This window comes from Filicampus tigris, chromosome 10 (assembly GCF_054856515.1).
Source record: "Filicampus tigris isolate MCC_2025a chromosome 10, RoL_Ftig_1.0, whole genome shotgun sequence".
NCBI lineage: Eukaryota > Metazoa > Chordata > Actinopteri > Syngnathiformes > Syngnathidae > Filicampus > Filicampus tigris.
Genome location: NC_141226.1, coordinates 13,101,623 through 13,123,968, shown reverse-complemented (window position 1 = coordinate 13,123,968; position 22,346 = coordinate 13,101,623). Strand labels below are relative to the sequence as shown.

Below are 22,346 nucleotides of genomic sequence, written 5' to 3'. Positions count from 1 at the left end.
AATTTTTTTTGTTGGATATTTGGGGACGCTAACAGATAAATGGGAATTCCATTCATTTCATTCTGAATTGCTGATTTGAGATATGATTGTCTTGAGTTACGATCATGTTTACAGAACGAATTTGAGTTGTATCTCAAGGCACCAACGCACATTGTTTACTTTTAAGCAGATAAAATTCTGCCAGTTGATTTTTGACAGATTCAACTGACTGCAGAAGAACTCATAGCTTTAATTATACTCCAAATTCATTTTGGTGCAGTTGACCATGCCGACAATTCATCTCGCATAACTTAATCTAGAGCCCCCAATTATCCGGGTTGGTTTTGTCTTTTTTCTGCCAATTTAGCTAGCCTTACAAACGGCCGCATAGTTTTAGCCAGAAATCTGGGTTCATTTTTATTTTTAGGAGATCAAATTTACTATGCAGAGGGTGGCATAACTTTATCCTAAACTTGCATTTATTTGGGATATTTACATTTTTTTGACAGATTCCACTGACCACAGTGCATTCAGAAAGAAGTCACAGTGCTTGACTTTTTCCACATTTTGTTACAGCCTCATTCCAAAATACAAGAAATTATTTTTTTTCCTCAAAATTCTACGCACAAGCACCCCATACTGACGTGAAAAAGGTGTTTTGTTTTAATTTTTGCTCATTTATTAAGTATAAGATATAAGAAATCATATACCTAAGTATTCACAAGTTTTGCCACAAAGCTCAAAATTGAGCTCAGCTGCATCATGTTTTCACTGATCGTCCTTGAGTGGTTCACACAGCTTAACTCGAGTGTACTTGTGGTAAATTCAGTTGATTGGACATGTTTTGGAAAGGCGCACACCTCTCTCTACAAGGTCCCAACAGGAATTGTCTGTAGATGTCAGAGACAGGATTGTCTTGAGGTACAAATCTCTGGGGCTGGGTACAGAAAATGTTCTGCTGCTTTAAAGGTTCCAATGACCACATTATTCTCAATCATCCTTAAATGGAAGAAGTTCTGAACCACCAGGACTCTTCCTCGAGCTGGCTGCCCATCTTAACTGAGCAATCAGTGGAGAAGGGAAGTGACCAAGAAAACTATGGTCAGAGCTCCAGTGGTCCTCTGTGGAGATAGGAGAACCTTCCATAAGGACAAACATCAAATTGTGTGTCTGCAGCACTGCACAAAACAGGCCTGTGTGGCAAAGTGACCTGATGGAAGCCACTCCTTAATAAAAGCAGCCCACCTGAAGTTTGCCAAAAGGCACCTGAAAGACCCTCAGACCATGAGAAAAAAAATTCTTTGGTCTGATGAGACAAAAATTCAATTCTTTGGTGAGAATGCCCTCCCTATCCCTACAGTGAAGCATGGTAATGGCAGCATTGTGCTTTGATGATGCTTTTCAGCGGTAGGAACTGGGAGACTAGTCAGGATTGAGGGAAAGATGAATGCAGCAATGTACAGAGACATCCTGGATGAAAACCTGCTCCAGAGTGCTCGGGACCTTTGACACAGTCAAGGCAACAAAGGAGTAGCTTCAGGACAACTCAGTGAATGTCTTTGATTGGCCCAGACTTGAATCCGATTGAACGTCTGTGGTGGGATCTGAAAATGGCTGTGCACCGACGCTCCCCATCCAACCTGATGGAGCTTCAAAGGTGCTGTAAGTAGGAATGGGCAAAACTGCCCAAAGATATTGTAGGTGTGCAAAGCTTGTGGCATCATCTACAAAAGGACTTCAGGTTGTACGTACTGCCAAAGGTGCATCAATAAAGTATTGAGCACGGGTTGTTAATACTTAACTACGTACATTCAACTGACTATTTGGATAGCCGCATCGGTTTATCCATATCCCGCACTTATCTGGGATATATATATTTTTTTTTTACCAATTCAGTGGACTATGTGACCAGCCGCATAGCTTTATCTTCATCATAAACTGACTACAGTATGTGCCTACAAAGTTTTTCCAGCCTAATAGACTAAATTTGAGTAAATAAAGTAAACTGTCAATTGACTTTAGTGTTATTGTTGTCGGTCATGTATATTTGCATGTCTGCCATTGTGTCGGCCATTTTAGCAGCATTCAGCGTTGCAAAAAAAAAAAAGTAATGATGAGCATCTCCCTTTTGCAGCGCTCATCCTTGACGCGTTGACGTGTGAAAGTTGCGCCCACACGCACACACACACACAGAGTGTCAATATTGTTTGAGAGAATCATAGATCCTGGCTGCCGCTCTGCTCTTCAAGTGCTATTTACATTGGTGAGCTCTGGTCCCTCAAACAGATGGTGCCTGCCCCCCCTGTGCAGTTTTATTCTAATGGCACCAACATTCGGTGGTCAGGGTCACACGAAAGCAGCTGCATGTTTTATTATTTTCGATGAAAGGTTGTCTCGGTTATGTGCAGTTCCTCACCTATATAATGCATTACGGCAGCCTTCGCATGTGAGACTCAATGTTTATTTGGATGTTGGTTTTGTGTGCTTTAAGCTGGGTAACTGCAGTGTGTGGTGGATGGTGGGGAAACACAAGTTCCAGAAATTATTTCAAAAAGTTAAAAAAACAAACAAACAAAAAAAAAATCATATTAAAAATGTGGCGTGATATTCATATTAAAATATATTTGTTTTCTTTTTTTATCCATCCATCCATTTTCCCACCCGCTTATCCTTACTTGGGTCACGGGCGATCTGGAGCCTATCCCATATATAAAGATACTGTATGCGTTTGCCTTTGTTTTTTGGTTACATTGTGTCCTCTATTATTATTCAAAAAGGGGAGGTGTGCGATATACATTGAAAATAGATTACAAATGCATTATTTCTATTTACATGTTTAATGATGATTATTTCTTTAATTAAATAAAATTTCAATGTATTTCAAAAATATTACATACATGCTGTATCGGCATTAAACATGCATTTTTATCATGTGCTTATTTTTGTAAGTTTTTTTTAATGCATTGTGTTAAATGTAAATACAAAAATATAAAATTCAAAATATTTACATATATATGTCCACAAAATGATACATTTGGGGATTTTTTTTTACGTTTTATTTGCTTATACCTTCTATACTCTGAATACAACCTTTTCCATAATATAACCCCTTTAAAAGAGCATACGCTTTCATAACATACATGCTGTGTATCAATTTTTTATCCTTACAGGCTTGGCTGCATGATTTACACACATCACTTTGTCATGCTAATACAGGTATGTGAATCTTTATTATCACTTTAATTAATATGAAGTTGTATTAGAGCGTCATTCGGTATAAAAAACACCTTTCATGTTTATGTAAGCTCAAACAAAGCATCATATAATCAACATGAAGCCATTATTATTATATTTGTCATTTATAGTCAATTAACACCATCAAAGCTCCCATTGACAGCAGAAGGATGCCAATTGTCCTTATTAGTTTTATGAGTCATTTGAATATTACCAAGCAAGTAAATATAACTTCTTATATCTTCCACATTGGAAAGTAGAATGGGTTGTAATACAGTCATTTTGGACATTTTTTTTTTAATGGAGCACACTGATGTTAGAACTTGGCGGCTAGCAATTATCTTAATTGTACTAACATACAGGTAATTGCACTTAAATACAAAATTCCACCAGCCAATAATGTAAGAAATGGGCTGTTAACTACAAGAGACAGCTAGCTAATGCTAGCAGCAAACATCGCGGCCGTTGTTAGTTTATAGCGTACCATAAATCAGCTTCTATTATTTATATAAATATAAGGGTATCCCAAAAGTCACAGGTTTTTAATAACTTCCGTAATTTTACAGAAAGATACATGAAATTTTGAAATTATTTATAGAACCAGGATCCTTGTCACATATACATTCCTAATGGAGAATCACATCTTTGAAAGGGTGTCCATTTTCTGCTTTCATAATGTGCTCCATAACAGCTGCAAGGTTGTCAGGTACCACTTCCCTTATATTTTTTATTTTGTATTTTTTTATTGATGTTCTTTTTCACTTGCTCCAGGGTCTCTGGTTTGTTGACATAAACTCTCTCCTTCAGGTACCCCCATAATTGAAGAAGTCAAGTCGGCCAGTTGACATTGCCGTAATGGGAGATTATTCTCCCTCCAAAGCACAAGAACTACATTCTCTCTCTTGCGGTTTGAGCAATTGGCCCATCTTGCTGGAATCACAAGATCATAGTCGTCCAAGTCTGAATGGCTGGGGTCAAAAAGTTCTTTAAAAAAAATGTAATTTTCCATCCAAAATGTATTTGTGTTACAAGGACTGACTCATGCAAAATAATTTCCATTCCGCTCTTTTAATTGTGTCAAAATCGCATCCGTAAAATTCTGCATGTTTTTCAAACTGTAAAAAAAAAAAAAAATATATATATATATATATATATATATATATATATATAAATAAATACACACACACACTTCTCATCTTATTTCTTCTGGAACACACCACAATGGATTTTAAATAAAATGAACAAAATGTGCTTTATCTGCAGACTTTTATGTTTAGTGTGAGGGTATTTACATCTACTGTAAATCAGGTGAACGGTGTAGGAATTACAGCAGTTTAAAAGTACTGTATACCTCCCACTTTTCAGGGGACTAAGATTAATGGGACAAATTAACAATCATAAATTAAACTTTCACTTTTTAATACTTAGTTGCAAATCCTTTGCAGTCAATACAGCCTAAAGTCTGAAACACATAAACATCACCAGATGCGAGATTGGTGCTCTGCCAGGCCTCTCTGTAAACGTCTTCACTTACTACTGGTTCTTGGCATGTTTTTCCATCAGTTTTGTCTTCAGTGAGTAAAATGTATGCTCAATTGGATTCAGTTGAGGTGATTCATTCACTGCCAAAGACAAATGTATTTGTCTTTTCACAGTCCAGCCATTCAATACCAGGAACCTATTTATATATGTTTTTCAAATGTTAGACTAAAAGAGGTTCTGAAAATGTCTGGCAGTGAATGAGTTAACCAGCCCATTGCATGACATTCCACTTCTTTGCATTTTAAAAATGAATTGGTTGCTTTTGCAATGTGCTTCAGATCATTGTCCATCTGCACTGTGAAGCACCATCCACTGAGAAGCATTTGGCTGAATATGAGCAGATAATATTTCCCAAAACACTTCAGAATTCATCCTGCTGCTTTTTTCAACTGTCAGATCAATAAATACAAGGGAACCACAATCAGTTCCATTGGCAGTCCTACGTGTGCACGCCATTAGCTGCTAACTTCAACTGGCTTTCGTACACATGGCAAGCAAACGCTTAATAAATGGATGGGTGGGTTTTTTGGGTTGTTTTTATTTTAGCACATGACTGAAAATACACGATGCAACAATGATGACAGTAGCTAGCTGGTATAAGCTGCTAGCGTTACAGCTAGTCATCAAAGCAGCAGCAGCGTCTATTTTCAGTTTTAGCCGTTTCCCTTCATCTAAAAATGAAAACAAAAACGAAGAACAATACGCTAGCTGATTATGAAAAATAGCTGACACTAGCCACTGACTTACTAGCATCCTCAGCTAAGTCATTGTGGCAGCAATGTGTATTTTGTTTTTAGTCGTATCCCTAAAAATGAAAACCGTTTAAAAAATAAATAAAAAAACACTGTACCCGAGCTGCTTGTGAAAGCTTTTGCATTAGCAGCTGTCATCAAAGCAGTGGAAATATTTTAGGTTTTAGTCATGTCCCGAATAGGAAAACAAAACAACAAAATATCAGCACAGCTTTTCAACAGTCATTAACACAGCTGCGGTAACCATGATAATGTGGGTTTGATTTTGATCAATGCTAATTAGCAACACCTGCTAACAAGAAGCAAACAGTCTTAAAAGTAGCATACCATTGGCTATTTTCTTCTTTCCAGTATTATTGCTGTAACTAGGTGGCAGAACTTGTACTAAGTTAACAGTGCTGATCTCATTCTTTGGTTATATGTCTGTGTCCAGGTTTCATTCTTTAGTTATTGTGCTTTACTACGTTTCTGTGGCCTGCGGGCAATGAACATCTGTAGTAAATTCACTTTGTGCGATATTGTATAGACCGCGTGGCCTTGGCTGTTTTTTTTTTTTTTTAACCATTCCGTCAATAAGTGTGATATGTCTCTAGGCAACCGGTGCTAAGTGACAAACTGCCTCTCTCACAAAGAGCAGGATCCATGCTATCATTTTATTTTCATACATTCATAACAAAACCATAAAAATGTTTATCCTTAACATGAGTAAAGATGCACTTTAGCTTCCCTAACTAAGTTTGTCTCATTTTAAATACCGGTAGTCCTGTGGGGCAGTTTCGTGTGAGTGCTACGAATTTTGCGTAGCAACGAGCTATGGTTGTATCTGCCAGCTACAATTGTGCTTATAAGTTTACATACCCTGGCAGAATTTGTAAGATATGTACCACTATTTAAAGAAAGCATTAGTGATCAGGCAAAACACATTTATTGTACTTTTAGGGGAAATAAAATCAATCCAAAGGCATTTGAGAAGAGCACCATCCTTAAACAATAGCAATAGCAACAAAGAAAGGGCTGATAAAAGCAAACATGCTGCATTCATGTTGCCATCAATTTTGATTACATTCCCTGTACCTTTGTTCATGCATAACCAAAACATCTGAGATGTACCTCTATGTTTCACAGTAGTGATGGTATACTTTTTGTCATAGGCTTTGTTGACTCCTCTCCCAACAGCGTTTATGGTTGTGACCATAAAGTTCCACTTTGGTCTCATCACTCCAAATGACTTTGTTCCAGACGTTCTGAGGCCGCTAACTGCTGTTTGGCATATTGTAAGTGAGCTACTTTATGACATTGGCGCAATAATGTTTTTTTTTTCTGGCAACTCAACTGTGCAGCTCATTTTTGTTTAAGCACTTCCTAATTGTGCATCTTATATAACAGCCACACAGCTTTTTTTTTTTTTTTTTCTTTTTCAGAGAATCTTCTATTGCAGCTGAAGTTTCACGGTGGGTTTTCTTTTCATCTCTAACAATCTTCTTGGCCGTTTTCTGCTGAATTCTTTGTTGGACTACATAAGAGTGGCTTGGTATCAGGTGCAGTTTTGTTTTGTGGGGGGGGGGCTCTGGCGACTCAGAAAACCTGTCAGTACGGTACGGAAACGGGCTTCCGTTAGCGTTTCCATCAACAAAACTCCACCTTACAGAGTGTCCTTTTATTGTGGGCAGTCTAAAGCACACCTGTGCACTAATCATGGTGTCTAATCAGCATCTTGATATGGCACACCTGTGAGTAGGATGGATTATCTCGGCAAAGGAGAAGTGCTCACTATCACATATTTAGACTGGTTTGTGAACAATATTTGAGAGAAATGGTGATATTGTGTAAATATGTAAGACCTTTGAGTTCATCTTATAAAAAATGGGAGCAAAAACAAAAGTGTTGCATTTATATTTTGTTGACTATATTTTATAACAGCTGGCCCGCACGCAGCGCGAGAGCCGTACGAGACAATATAGGTGCTCCACCAACTGTTTCTCATTTATTTATGTGACATAATTTACACTCAAATATACTCACAACTGAATTTGAATCAACACGGGATCTTTATAAGACCGTCAAGCAGCAAGTAATAATCATTTTAGTCACTGACCTTATTGCCAGAGTGCAACAAAGCGCAACCCATCAAAATGACTGCTCTCGTCGTTCCAATAGTTTCAACATTTTGGTAGTGTTAGTGTAAAAGATATTAAAGTGATAAACACTATGAAAAAATAAAATACTAAGATGCAAATGCCCCAGGTTAGCTTGTGTTAAAGGGGTACTCCCCGCCAAATCTATTTTTTTATTTTTTTGCAGATAAACTGTATAAATGGGTGTCTGTAATGCTGTCTTCATGTCCTGATCATTATTTTTGACATTTTAGGGCATGTTTCTAGAAATTTTTAATTTAGGGCAAAAACCGTCTGTGTGGAGCCATCTTCCGGTTAAACGTTGCATGTACTGTATGTGAATTTGGCTTTCTGTCCTCTGATTATGCTAGCAGAGAATTTGACTTAGTCACTCTACGACCGTGAGGTATAAGCAGCTCGGGCTTGCCGTTTGCAAACATCTTTATATCATTTGTCAGGTTAGTGATTTATTAGCATCGTATTTGGTTAGTTTATTTAGCAAAGTTTGTCGTAGTAGAGAAATTATTTAGGTCATAGTTTGTCAATGCTGCTGTCAATCACAGCCAGACCACGCCCAACTCTCTCCCCCTTCGCAAGTCCAGTTTTCCTCCATGCAACGCCCTCTTTGAGTACCTTTTTCAAATCTTAGTGAGGGGTGGGTCAAGAGTCTGCTAGGGGGGTGAATGCCCCTTTAAATACCAGCGCGAATAAATGTCTTTTTCAGAAGGACTTAAAACACTCAATACTGTAGATGAAGCAGAGCGAATACTCAGAGAGAGCTCATTCCAAAGTTTAGGTCAAGCGACTGCATATATTTCAAATAAGGTCAAATTAACTTTTGGTTTTGAATATTTGTTTTCCATCTTTTAATTGTTCCTATGAGTACCACACTGTTAACAATGTGATAACAAGAAAAACAAAAGAATATTTATATGGTCCAGTTCATTGTTGTTGGGTTATTGTTGTTTTTTTGCAAATCTCTCTTTTTCAAAATATTGTTTTTAAAGAGTTAGGCAGGACTGGACACACCACCTATGTGACAGACCGGCCCACCTACCCGCCTATGATGTACGCCCATTTTGTGCGCGATAAACCAAAGATGGAAAACTTTTAAAAATGGTCGGACCATTTTTTTCCCGTCTATGTCGTATGTGCATCGTCTATTTTCGTATGTGTGATAAAGAATGTTTATTGGTGATAGAAAGACAAACAGATTACCATGTGCATGGTCACTGGAGGCACCGAACGTCCAAAGCTATTTTGAATTTTGAGCATAACGTTTGCACCGGGTGAATCTTCTCCGGTGATTTGTCGCAATGCAAGCACATTAGCACAAAGTTCAATGCGAGTGTTTCACCGTGCTCTTTGTCCACAACGTGAAAAGAGCACAGGTACAACGTTGAGGTTGTCTTTACAAACGAAGACTCAAAATGTTCTGTGATCCTCCTCCCTGGGAAGGCGCTGGAAACTAGCGGTTATCACAACAACACCCTCTCCCTCACGTCTGGAGTGCCCGTTCATTCATTGAGCTGTAGTCACAGATTCAACTTCTGCTTGTTGGTACAACCGCCAACAGCGCAACAAGTTCCCAACCTGTGTAAGACATGTTTCAATGCAATGGGGGCGAATGATTGATTAGAAAAGGGGGTGAGCTTCAAATAAATCTCTGTGAAACGAAACCTACTGTAGCAAGTACCAAAAAAAAGTACCACATACCGGAGGTGTCTTACAGGAAGTCGCCTACATAATTGTTTCTCCATGTGAGCCCTCAGGAATAAAGTTTTCTTTTTTTTCAGCGCAGCACCCTTAAAGCTACGACCCAGAGGTGGAAGTCTTTTGTTCTCCTCCTAATTGTTCTCCTCCTAAAATAACATTGCATTGTTTTGCAATATGTTTTTTTTTGTTGCAAAATAACGCAATTAAAAACTGAAAACTTATTGCGTTATTTTGCAAAAAAATAATTATTGCAACAAAGGCAATGTTATTTTAAGAGTAGAATGAAAAGCTTCTGGGTCATAGGTTTAAGTGTACTGCGCTGACATGGATGACGGATTGGAAAGATTTTTACCCTCTTTGTCCCAGACAAGAACATACTTCACATGCAAAGGGATAAGGTATGTACTAAATGTTAACATTTAGTTAACAAAACAAAATTGCTATATGACAGAAAATGGGCGTCCTGTGGCGTAATCCATGGTATTACATGTGCTGAACCACTAGAGGTTATGTTACTGCAGATCTCGAACAAGAAAACGAAAAAAAAAAGTGACTCCAGTGTTGTGCAGGCAATTAATAAAGGCGGCTCCATGGTATCGCAGAAGAGAACAGTGGTCTTTTGTTTTAAAAGAACCCAACACAACACGTCATTCGGTACTTGACCCTGTTAGGGATGATTACAGATTACTTTAATCAAAGTTACTAATTACGAAAGTATGTTGCTCTTCTATAATAGGCTGCTGTTTAAAAGAAAAAAAAGCAAGGCTACGTGTTTAAACAGATTTAAGATGTTACATGCCTTAAGATAAGATATCTTACACAGCTACATTGGGTTTATAACGCAAAACTTACATTAAAATGTGAAACTTATGTTAAAACATAAAAAGACATCAAAGGTGAAATCACATTATAACGTGATTGCCAACTTTTTATCTGGTATAGCAGCAATACTCTCCCGTTTACAGTACAGTATAATACAATATATAAAGTGTGTTGTTGTCAAGCCGGTGATGACGTCATTGGAGCATGAGCGCTTAAGCAAACTGCACACTGAGCCACGTTCACTTCACCAGCTTCTTCTCCTTCTCCACAGCAATAAGCCTCAAACATTATTGCGAATCATTTTATTAGCGTTTTCATTTATTCTTCGTCAGCTTTGCATTTGCATCAACTTTTTGGAAAGCTGGGACAACAAAGGTAAGGTCGTGTTGATGCTGTGGTGTGGTGCCTATTCAGTAATTCGTTTTTGCCTTTTTTGTCGCCAAAGTGTATGAAATGCCCATTTTTATTTTCATTCATTCTCATTCGTTCTCCCCTATACCGTCGCGTACACGTCTTTAAAGACGCGATAAATGCATAGCAGAATTTCTACAGATAATTATTTCTGCTCATATTCTCGCAAATAGAGACCATCCATGTTTTTTTACTGTCGTAAATGTCTTCAAAAAGCGTTTTTCCTTTAAATTTGAGCGCACCTTTTCCGCCATAAGGTTCCCCTCTTATATCGTAGAATTGTCTTTAAAACCCATTCTTTTTTTCTCGCAAGAATAATCATTTTTACCCTCAAGAGTGCCAAGATCTCAGTATTTTTACGTTAAGTCGCTCAAAAATATATTGCAATTAAATTTAAGGATTATTTTTGCCGCTAAATATAACACTGAAGACCACATATTAATGAAGCCATTCCATGCCATTAAAACTCATGTAATTTCTATTTGTACGGTCATAAAACGTCATTCAAACTAATTAGTTTTCCTTATATTGGTCGTGAATTTGGGATCCATTTGATATCCAAAAACTGCTTTTTATCTACGCTTGACACACGTCGTAATTATTTGCATAGAAGTAGATGCAGCTTATTTTTGCTTATCTTCAATTGCAATTCATTTAACTCGTGGTGCTTTTATTGTGGTAAACACCTCTAAATGCCTTTGTGGATGCTTTTATTGTGGTAAAATTAAAAAAAAAAAAAGCCAGCGATAAGAACGCATTTCCATGGAGACCGGCGTGGTGCACATCCATCGAGGAGGAGGGCCCGAGGACTTGTGTCCCTGGGACGGCGAGGGGGAGGCGGCGCCGGGGGGTTGCACCTGGCCGACTTCTGCCGCCTCCTCCTCGGTCTTGGAAGCCTTCAACGGGACGTTGGAGAGCGAGGCCCATGATGCCGAGCCTATGTCGCCCATCATCCCCGTCATCGTGGCCGTGTACTCGCTGGTGTTTGTGGTGGGCCTGGTGGGCAACTGCCTGGTCATGTACGTCATCATCAGGTAAGATCATTTTGCAATTGTACCTTTTTAATGGGTGATACAATATTATTATAAGTCGCTCTGATTTCTTGAACAATTTAATTGCTGTACATGACTTTTGAAATACAAAAGAAAGTTTACAAAATTAAAGTGAGAAGTGTCATTCAGTTTTCGCCACTAGATGGCAGTCTTGTAAAATCCTGTCAGATTAATACTGATGAGCATGCATGTGCTCAACCTGAAAGAGCCGTAAATAATGAATCCAAAGTCGAATTTTGGAGGTCAGTCAGGCCACATGTGGTTATACTGTAATATACAAAACAAAATGTCCTTTTCATTCATAACAGCAAAAACTGTTGTGAATTCAAAACCACTATACAACCGTGCTGCCTACTTTCATAACATTGTTTTTGAAAACTGTCAACATGTAAGACATTGGCTCATGTTGATAAAGAGTGAACATGGGGGTAAAATAGGACAAATTAAGTTTATGAAGGCAACCATTTATAACATCTCCAGCACACACGCGCGCACTGCCCCCCCCCCCCACACACACACTTCTTAACAAGAAAGAAAGGTTAATCTGAAGCAAGAAAGGGTGACAAGAAAAAGGAAATTGGTGAGCTCGAGACAAATCATGATAGGAGGTGGATGTTTTATAACAATATGGATATAAAGAGAAGAAAGAAAATGAGTGGTGCATTGATAGAAAAAAGGAAAGAAAGAAGAAGCATGAGAAAAAACAAGAGAATGGATGGATGATTGATGAGAAGAAAGGAGGAACAAAAATGCATGATGGTGGAAAGAGAAAAATACAATTTATACGTTTAATCAAATGCAGTCGGGTTACGAGTACTGTATGTTTGTTTTATATGCGCGTCAGGTACACGAAGATGAAGACGGCCACTAACATCTACATCCTGAACTTGGCGGTGGCGGACGCGCTGGTGACCAGCACCATGCCCTTTCAGAGCACCGACTACCTGCTCAACTCGTGGCCTTTTGGCCAGGTGGCGTGCAAGGTGTTCATCTCCATTGACTACTACAACATGTTCACCAGCATCTTCACGCTCACCATGATGAGCGTGGACCGTTACGTGGCCGTGTGCCACCCTGTCAAGGCGCTCGACTTCCGCACACCTGTCAAGGCCAAAGTCATCAACGTGCTCATCTGGGTGCTGTCATCCGCCGCCGGCGTGCCTGCTATGATCCTGGGCAGCACCAAGACCAACAATGGTAGATAAATCAAATGTTTGGAGAGTTTGGACGCGCTTTTCACTGGCGGGTTAGGACACATAGCAGGCTTTACATTTTTTTATTTTTTTTAAAAAATGATAACCGATCACCTATCCAGTCAGAAGACGTATCAATCCAGCTTTAAAGCAACACCGGGTAAATATTCGACATTAATAAAATATTTTCATAACGCTTTTGGGTGGAAACACGGTTCGAAACCAAAGTTAAACATTCATTTTCAACATCGTTGCATTTTATTGTTTAGACACAATTAGATTTGCATTTGCCATTGATTCCAAACACAGCCACTGGAAACAGAAATGCAATTCAGTACAACTGCAGGCGAGTGAGGGCTCAGGATTTCACGTCAGTACGACACTATGTGTCGCTCATGGGAAATGCGGTTGACTTCAGGAAAAATACTACCGTTTTTGTCCAAATGGTGCCACCATAATCAACGAAAACTGAAAACTTACCCGGTGTTGCTTTAAACTTGTTCATTTACTGCCGCTATTAGTGGGGGATTCAGAGCGGCCCAGTCCACAAATTTCCACAAAATTCGAGTATAATTATATCATAATACTGGTGTTTTTTACCAACATCTCTTGGTCAGCAATTCTCTATCAGGATCAACAATTTAGTCAGTTACAAACTCTATGCTAAAATACATGCAATTGTCTAATAGAAAGGCACCGTTAGCAGATACCACAGTATCTCCGAAAAGTGGAGCAACTGTACATCTCATATTGTTGTTTCTGACCACCAGGGACAACAGAATGCACTCTCCAGTTCCCAGAGCCGTACAGTTACTGGGACACGCTGATGAAAATCTGCGTGTTCATCTTTGCCTTCGTGGTTCCCGTCATCATCATCAGCGTGTGCTACACGCTGATGATCCTGCGCCTCAAGAGCGTCCGCCTGTTGTCCGGCTCACGCGAGAAGGACCGCAACCTGCGCCGCATCGCCCGCCTGGTTCTGGTGGTGGTGGCTGTCTTCGTAGTGTGCTGGACCCCCATCCACATCTTCATCCTGGTCAAGGCCCTGTCGCCCCACGTGCCCGAGACCACGCCCGTCATGGCCGCCTACTTCTTCTGCGTGGCGCTGGGCTACACTAACAGCAGCCTCAACCCCATTCTCTACGCATTCCTGGACGAGAACTTTAAGAGATGCTTCCGGGACTTTTGCTGCCACGGCACCCGGAGGGACTGCCAGGGGGTGAGCCGGGTCAGGAGCACCCTGAGGGACCACTCGTGTCCCCAGGGCAACCGCGGCGACTCCGGGCAAGCCAGGCCCGTATGACTAGCCATGGACATGTCCACCGTGCCGGGATTGGAGGACTCCAACGAATTGTGCTTGACGCAAGTCACTACCGCTGTCTGAACCTCATCCTTGGCGTGCGAAACCTGTGAAGGCACATTGTGGTTTGCTTGTGATGACACAATGGTCGTTATGTCACCATGGTGGTCCACAAATTGTCATATCAACATGGTGGTGGCGTGGCCATGGTGGTCCACCAATTGTGATGTCACCATAGCAGTGATGTCACTATGGCAGTCTGCAATGGTGGTTCACAAGCTATGAGATCACCATGATGGTCCGCGCCTTGTGATGTCACCATCCGTAACTAGTGATGTAACACCGTGGTGGTCCAAAGCTTCGGTATGAACTGTGGTGGTCCACCTGTGATGTCACATCAGTGGGCCGCTTGTGATGTCATCGAGCAGTCTGTTTGCGATGACACCATGGTGGTCATCAACTTGTAATGTCAACCATGCTGGTCCGCTTGTGGCGTTGCTGCAGCGGTCCGCCAATTGTGATGTCACCATTTTGGTCCGCAACTGGTGATGTCATCATAGTGGCGATGTGACTATGAATTCGGTTGAACACAAACGGTACAGCGGCACATGTAGGCAGACAATATAACAGTAACCACATATATTCTACATATACGTGCAAAATGACCCTAAGTAGAACAGCAAATTTTAATGCCATACTGATGAGCTGAGAGGAATTGAGACATCTCAATGATCAGCATATCCATCTGTCGGACACTGCCCCAGCTGGCCAAGGCGGGTGCACCATAAGTAGCAGCACAATGGCCGTTCACTCGATGCAGTGTGGCGAAAAACGGTATAATTCCTTTTAATGCAAGCTAATCACGTTATTCGGTATGTTTTTATAAAGTACAATATTATGGAGTACTATTTTTCCATTATTAAAATACACATTGTAATAATTATTGTTGTTTTTTTGGGGGGGGGGGGCAGAACAGATTAATGGCATTTCCATTCATTTCAGTGAGAAAAGATAATTTTAGATATGAGTGTTTTGCATTTATGAGGGTGGGCACCAAACAAATTGAAAGAGTCTGCATTAAAGCACTTCATGACTGCTGCATGGTCTCGTACATACTGTAAATGAGCTTCGGACCAGATCATTATGCTTCCATTGGTTTGTAATGTAATACAAAAGTATTGATTCCTCATGATGTGTTTCATATTGTGACATATTATAAGATGAATTGTGAGCGTATATATTAAACTCATTGCTGTATCAATTTGAGTGTGCCAATATGCGTATTGTGACTGCTTCTTTCATGGTCACCAACAAGTCGACTTTGAACCACGCGGCTCGTTCATCGTCACTGATCGAGCAATGCTATTCACCTGAGACACAAAGACGCAGCGTTTCCACAGCGACGCCACTGTGAAAAGCACTTTTCGCATGCTATTTCTTAAATGGAACCCCATATCATTTGGCCTTGTAGAGGAAACCACAAGGATGTGCTTGAGTTAATGATGATGATGATGATGATGACACTTGTTAAATGAATCATAAACCAAATCCAAAAGTTCACCTAAGCCCTTTTTACATTGCCTGTAAAACACGTTTTCTTTTTCTCGCAGAACCTTTTTGCAGAGAACAAAATCTCCAAAACGGAAGATTATTACTTTATTTTTAATTCAGACTTTATTATTATTGTTATTAATTATATAATACATTTCTAGAATATATACTTTTCTAAAGGAATTTGGGTAGAAATTGTGTGTGTGTGTGTGTGTATATATTTCAAAAAGTATTATAATGGACTACAATAATTTGATTATATTTTAATCTAGGACGTAGTAAAATATTAAATAACGTCGGGTAAGGGTAATTATTTCGTAAGATGAAAATATTTTTAAATAATGCAACTTTATGATGTTCGTGTGAGGAATATATGTACCAAGAGCAAAGAACAATGTCCTTTGAGCTGTTATGTTGTCAAACAAAGCGAATGGGAACAGAAGCGAAGGGAAGCTGCAATACTGAAACGTACCTAACCCGCTCATTGGCTGGCTCTGTTCACGTCGACCAATCGCAATCGTTCACCACTTCTGCTTACTTCCGGTTGTCTTCAATTGAGAAATCTTTTCACTTTTAACGGGAGATATTGTGGGTTTTGAAGCGAAAATAACGCTTTGTCCCCCAGTAAAAAAAAAAAAAAATGAACAGACTTTTCGGACGCAGTAAAACAAGAGGACCTGCTCCGGATCTTTCGGAGTGTATCGGCAATGTGAGTAGTAACTGGCAACCTCAGACATATTGTTTATGCCTTCCGTTAATTTTCTCGGGGCGACAACTCGCCGTGCTATTTATAATTGTTTAAAGTATTTAATCGCAATTAACATCCAACATCTATTTATGTGTTTTGGGGGTTATTTAAACGTGCTCTGACCACCCTGAAGACTAATGATAATCAGTGCCTGAGAGTGGGGAAGCCATTTTAGTCTATATCAAGGCGTCCCAGTAGACATAAGTTTATGGGGAGGGTAAAATTCACGCTATATGACGTTTCAGGTGGACGCCAGGGGCGAGTCTGTCGAGAAGAAGATCAGCATGTTGGACGCGGAGCTCGTTAAGTACAAGGATCAGATGAAGAAGATGAAGGATGGACCCTCCAAGGTGGAAAATACTAAATGGTGATCCATAAAAGCTAAAATACACCAGTCGTGGACTTTTTTTAATTTTCCTTTGTTTTTGTAGAACATGGTGAAACAGAAGGCCATGCGAGTGCTGAAGCAGAAGAAGATGTGAGTACACACAGAAACTTTGACACTCAGACACTTTAATAAATAAATACATAAATAAACAGACGAATAAAATTCCTGGGGTGGACTGAACTAGAGATGTTCCATACCATTTTTTCCAGACTGATGCCTGGTACCGATACCAAGTCACTGATACCACTAGTACTTTTGATACTAAACATTTCTGTTACTCCAATAACAGATAATTCTAAAGAAAGACTTTTGTTTAGTTCTGACAAATGGCAGAACATTCACGCCGCAACTGAGAAATTAAGTCCAAAATAAAACACAAACAACTCTGAATTTAAGATTAAAACAAAAGTTCAAAATAAAACTGATAAGTCATTGGATTTTTGTGTCTGTTCAAAATAAATTGGAGTGCAAAATAATACAGGTTCAACTGACATTATGAAGTTGGCAATAAGTGAGTCCTGTACAGCGCACTATATAAAACGCAGAAGTAAAAGCTCAATGTTGCCTGTACTGCATTCAGCAGGAAAAAATAGAACATTGCATAGACATTTTAATGCACTGAACGGAGAAGCCTGACAGCGCTTACAGCCCTTTTTTTTCCTTTTTATGACAGCCACATGAATAGAATACATGACCAAAACAACTCAATACTTGCATGGGACGTAGGGTTTGGGATATCGGGTGGGGACACATGTAACAGCTCAGACACAGCTGCAGCCTTTCAAGGCATCCACAGGGCACGTCGACTGTCACTCGGGGGAGGAGAATGGTTGGGGAAGGAAGCTGACGAAAAGGAATTGATGATAGGGTTGTGTTTTGTTTTATGTGATCATATGAGTGTGTGTGTGTGTAAGTGTGTGTCGTTGGTCCCAGCCAGCAGCCAGAAACATATCGTCTCATTGCCACGGAAACGATCTCACTGGCTCCTAACAGGCAGAGGTGGACATTCTGTCAATACTGATGAAAGGTCTGTCAGTCTGTCACTGACTGACACCCGTTTTGATGACGAGTGATGGAAAAATAAAAAATAAAGAAAATAAAAAATGCCGGACTGATTACTGACAGAAGTGGCTTCTCGTCCATCAATGTAATTATCACCAACTGGGTCGCCACATTTCCAGTCCGTCACTAACGGACTCCAGTTTCGCTGACGACTGACAAACATGCGCCACCTGTCTCAAGTTTTTTTTGCCTTCTGATAGAATTTATATTAGAGCTGTCGGCCCGGACTTTTAGCTCAGCGCTCCGAGCTTGCAAACCGGAGGCGCGGTTTCGATCCTCGAGTTGGGTGGATGCCGCAACAGTAAAAATGCCACCGCCCATTAAAAGGTTGTTACCTCTCTTGTTCATCGTGGCTTCATATTATTAATTTGGCAATACTGTACCACTAAACGTCATTGGATCCGGGACGCTGTTGCGTACACACAGACATTAGAGCTTCAACCACTGAGCCTGCATGCGAGCTCGTCGCCAACCAAAACAGCAGCACCGACCGAGCCATGTGAACAATTTCCAATCCAGTGTTTTTAACGCGGTACTTGTTGTTTGCTGTCACTCAGGTATGAGAGTCAGCGAGAGCAGCTGGCTCAGCAGTCTTTCAACATGGAGCAGGCCAACTACACCCTGCAGACGCTCAAGGACACCAAGTCAACCGTAAGATTTGCTGCCTTCTGTTTATGGGTGCAATCATTTCTCTTCCTACCTTGTAGATGAGGATCACCCTTGTTGTTCTTTGGCCAGGTGGACGCTATGAAGCTTGGTGCCAAGGAAATGAAAAGGGCATACAAAGAAGTCAAAGTGGACCAGATTGATGTATGTATGTCTATCTATCTGCATCCATCCAAACTTCCAAAGTCGTCACTAATTTGCAAAAGTTCAAGTCGACGTCGACAAGGCGCTGATTATGTCATTGTTGTCATTTGTTCAGTACGGTACTATTATAATCAAATAAAAAAATCGTATTTCACATGCTAAACGTCATTGTGGAGAAGTTAAGTTGGCAAATCGACTTGTCTGTACAGGCCCTATCTATATCTATCAATCTTGTGTCTGTTCATCCATTCATCAGTTCATTTATCCATCTACACAATTAATCAATCCATCAGCTATCCATATACCCGTCTGTTTACCTCACCATCTATTTATCCATCTTCCCATCCATAATTATCAGTATCCATATCTTTCGATTTCTGTCTACCTACGTATCGATCTACCTGTTCATCTATCTTCCAGGACCTGCAGGACCAACTGGAGGACCTGATGGAGGACGCCAACGAGGTTCAGGAGGCCATGAGTCGCAGCTACGGCACTCCTGACATTGACGAGGAGGATCTGGAAGCAGGTATGCTTCAGCGGTAGCTCAGCAACTCATGCGGTTTGACGCCTCATTTGATGTCATTTTATGTAATTTATTACTCTACATGTTTTGTCAAAATTTTACTTGTTTTATGTAAAGAAAAAATATCTATATTTCTATTATTTCTGTGTAAAATGATGCAAGTTAATGCTGGGGGAAAAAAAAACGTTTCAAAGTTTGTCTGTTATCAGGAGAAATCCAGAGGGGGGAAAAAAAGTGAAACTTGTTTTGAATTCTGTAATCTTCTGCATAGATGCAGTTAATTATTTACAATTTCTCACATTTTTTCTGGGGGGGGGGGCAACAGCCATTATACACTGACTCACCATTCACTTTTTTTGTACTCTTTCTAAAATGCTCTCATCTATCACAAGATAGCGCCAAAGTCTAAATGGAAATTGATGTGAAGGAAGTGAAGTGACCTCAACCGAGAGACAAACTTTGTATGTCAGGGAGGAGCTACGTTTTGCCTGGGTTAATAATGGAAGTTCCAGAGACATTGCCACCTGTACAGTATGCGCGTTGCAGTTGCTTTCTTAGACCATATATATCATATAACAATACGCCCAGTGTCCGAGGCGTGTATTCTTTATCCTCTGCAAGGCACGACTAATATTACGGTTGTACTGAGAAGCCAAGAGAGAAGCTGAGCCTCCAGTGTAGTACAGGAGATCCATATGTCTTTCTTTCATTGCCTCAAGGTGGCCAAAGTGCTCACACTAGAATGAGCAGCACAATTGAAGGTGAAGTGACAGAGACGGTGTAAATCTTTTTTTATTTTACTTAACTGTCATTATTATGCATATGGGATTTTATTAAAGTCATGAATGAGTCTTTTTTTTTTGGTGTGTTTTCAGAGCTGGACGCACTGGGTGATGAGCTGCTGCAGGACGAAGACACCTCTTACCTGGACGATGCTTCGACTGCTCCCTCCATCCCGGAGGGCATGCCTGGAGAAAGCAAGACAGACAAGGTAGAGTCACCAAATGTCTACGACTCATTTTTGGATTATTTCTATATACCGGGTAGATATTTTTTAACAAAACTCATATCTTTCTTGCGTTTGCAGGATGGCGTCTTGGTGGATGAGTTCGGCCTCCCGCAGATTCCGGCCACTTAAATGCACGTGTCAGCTGCACTCAGGCTGAAAACTCTTAATATTTATTTATTTATTTATTTTTTATCATACTGTAGATTAACACAAATACATGTGATCGGCGACTACTACTACGTCCAGCCACGTAACATGTTTTTATTCCATTCAAAAACATAATTTCAGATCATGTTTGGCAGTTAGCTAAGGTACCGTATTGATTTCTCAGTATTGTTGAGTTTTGAATTCTCAGTATTGTTGTTTTTGTTTTGTGATGGTGTCAGGGAAGTCCACTCGGAAGACCGAGACAAGCCTAATAGAGGACTGTAAAAAGGAGACTATGTGGGTGAGGTCAACAAACGGTCACCCCAGGACATTCAAGGAAATGAAACTTTTAACATGATATTAATGTAATTGTTGATTTCTCTCACAGATGGGAATTGAGAGCGTCCGCAGATTTGAATGTTTGAATTAAATCTTGATTTGTTGGTTATTATGCCTCACCTGTGTCCATTATTTTAATTGGAGGAGTTATGTAGGAGAAATTTCCAAAATGTTTTGGGATCAGGGGTGCCATACGACTCGCTCCGTCCTTTAATCTGGCCCAATTTGCATTTACGTCCTATTTTTATTGCATTCATTTCATAGTTTCTCCCGCTTAACTTTTGTTTTTTTTAAATACACATTCGATTTTTATATATATCATTCAATAATTTGGTAACTGATTCATTTTAAGTTGATTGATAAAATACAAATATAAAAAAATGTTTTTTGTATGGTACACATACAGCGTATAGTCTATTAAGTACTTGGTGTATGTATTGTAATATATATGGTACATATAACATATATTTTATTAGGTAATTGGTGTATTTACTGTACATAAAGTGTTAGAAAATAATACAGTATAAAAACATGCAGTTCTTAATTTTATTAAGTTAGTTAATTGATTAAAAATAACAGTAAAATAATGTATATGTATTGTATGTTTAACATGCATTTATTTTGTTAAATAATTGATCTGATTTATTGTAAATCTTAACAAATATTAGGCAAGGCAAGGCTGCTTACATAGCAATTCATGGTAACTCATTGTGCTTGACATAATTAAAAGTACAACGTTTAAAAGCGTTTATAAACAAGAGTTAGATATTTAAAAGCAAAGCAAAGGAATCAAAATTATCTTACTAAAATTACAAAAACAACATACAGTGCGAGAAATACCAAGGACCAAAACTGCCAAAATAAAAGCAAAATCAATTATAAAAAAAATGTCATTGAAAAAAATAAAAGATGACTAAATTGACATTTAATTGCATTTATATATTTTTGTATTTCCATATTTTACTATTTTTAATGTTTTGATTTTTTTGGTATTTATTTTTACTTTTATTTTGTATTATATATTTTTGTTGTTCTTATTGCCATATATAAAATAAACTAGTTTACGTATACAGTTAAGATCGATTTCTTTATTAAATTACTGTGCATTGCATTGTATAGTAAAATACAAATTCAAGGATTAAATATATTAGTAATACTGTAGTCAAATTGCATACAAAACATCCTGAAATAATTTGCAATGTTGAATTATTTGTAATGATGAATAATAAAACTTGGTTCTTAAAGTTAGTTTGCCCATCAATGCCTTTGAAGAATTACTAAGTGTGCATTCAAGTTGTTTATCAAAACTCGACTCTGGTGGGACTCGAACCCACAACCTTTGAATTACTTCACCAGTGTTTTGCTAGAAGTCCAATGCGCTATCCATTGCGCCACAGAGCCCTTGCAACTAGGAAAAGTACAATATATTGTATCAATAAAATAGTTTAAATATGTGAGTTAACTTACTTATCTAACTTTGCCATTGTTTCCAACTGAATAAAACAATGCTTGTGTTGTGAAAGTAAATCGAACGTTAGCTATGGGACTGTATTTTTAAACGTAATCGAATTATTTTATGGTCATTATTATATATAAATAATAGTGCAATACTGCAATATTTATAGGGATGTTATTTAGGAAATATTGTTCT

General features: G+C 39.2%; 2 protein-coding genes, 1 long non-coding RNA gene and 1 other non-coding gene across 5 annotated transcripts; 3 read left to right on the top strand and 1 right to left on the bottom strand.

The window, feature by feature from the left end:
- Positions 1-866: 866 nt before the first annotated feature.
- LOC147140886 (uncharacterized) lies at positions 867-3,897 on the top strand. Its single transcript, XR_015088366.1, has 3 exons — positions 867-900; positions 3,150-3,195; positions 3,812-3,897. It is a non-coding gene; the product is annotated as an uncharacterized LOC147140886 (long non-coding RNA).
- Positions 3,898-10,371: 6,474 nt separating this feature from the next.
- oprk1 (opioid receptor, kappa 1) lies at positions 10,372-15,365 on the top strand. 2 transcript variants are annotated; one of them, XM_086042904.1, is made up of 4 exons: positions 10,372-10,534; positions 11,311-11,604; positions 12,467-12,819; positions 13,586-15,365. In XM_086042904.1, the coding sequence occupies exons 2-4, from the start codon at positions 11,333-11,335 to the stop codon at positions 14,116-14,118; spliced, it is 1,158 nt and encodes a 385-aa protein (XP_085899030.1). In that variant the 5' UTR covers positions 10,372-10,534; positions 11,311-11,332; the 3' UTR covers positions 14,119-15,365. The 2 variants fall into 2 exon arrangements, with proteins under 2 accessions (XP_085899030.1, XP_085899029.1); XM_086042903.1 differs by having other exon boundaries at positions 10,372-11,604.
- Positions 15,366-16,113: 748 nt separating this feature from the next.
- Positions 16,114-20,804, top strand: chmp5a (charged multivesicular body protein 5a). Its single transcript, XM_086042911.1, has 8 exons — positions 16,114-16,375; positions 16,660-16,764; positions 16,846-16,892; positions 18,422-18,515; positions 18,603-18,674; positions 19,095-19,203; positions 20,076-20,191; positions 20,288-20,804. Exons 1-8 carry the CDS (start codon positions 16,307-16,309, stop codon positions 20,336-20,338), a joined length of 663 nt encoding a protein of 220 aa, XP_085899037.1. The 5' UTR covers positions 16,114-16,306; the 3' UTR covers positions 20,339-20,804.
- Positions 20,805-22,004: 1,200 nt separating this feature from the next.
- Positions 22,005-22,096, bottom strand: trnar-ucu (transfer RNA arginine (anticodon UCU)). The gene is given in 2 exon segments: positions 22,005-22,040; positions 22,060-22,096. It is a non-coding gene; the product is annotated as a tRNA-Arg (tRNA).
- Between the last annotated feature and the right edge of the window lie 250 nt (positions 22,097-22,346).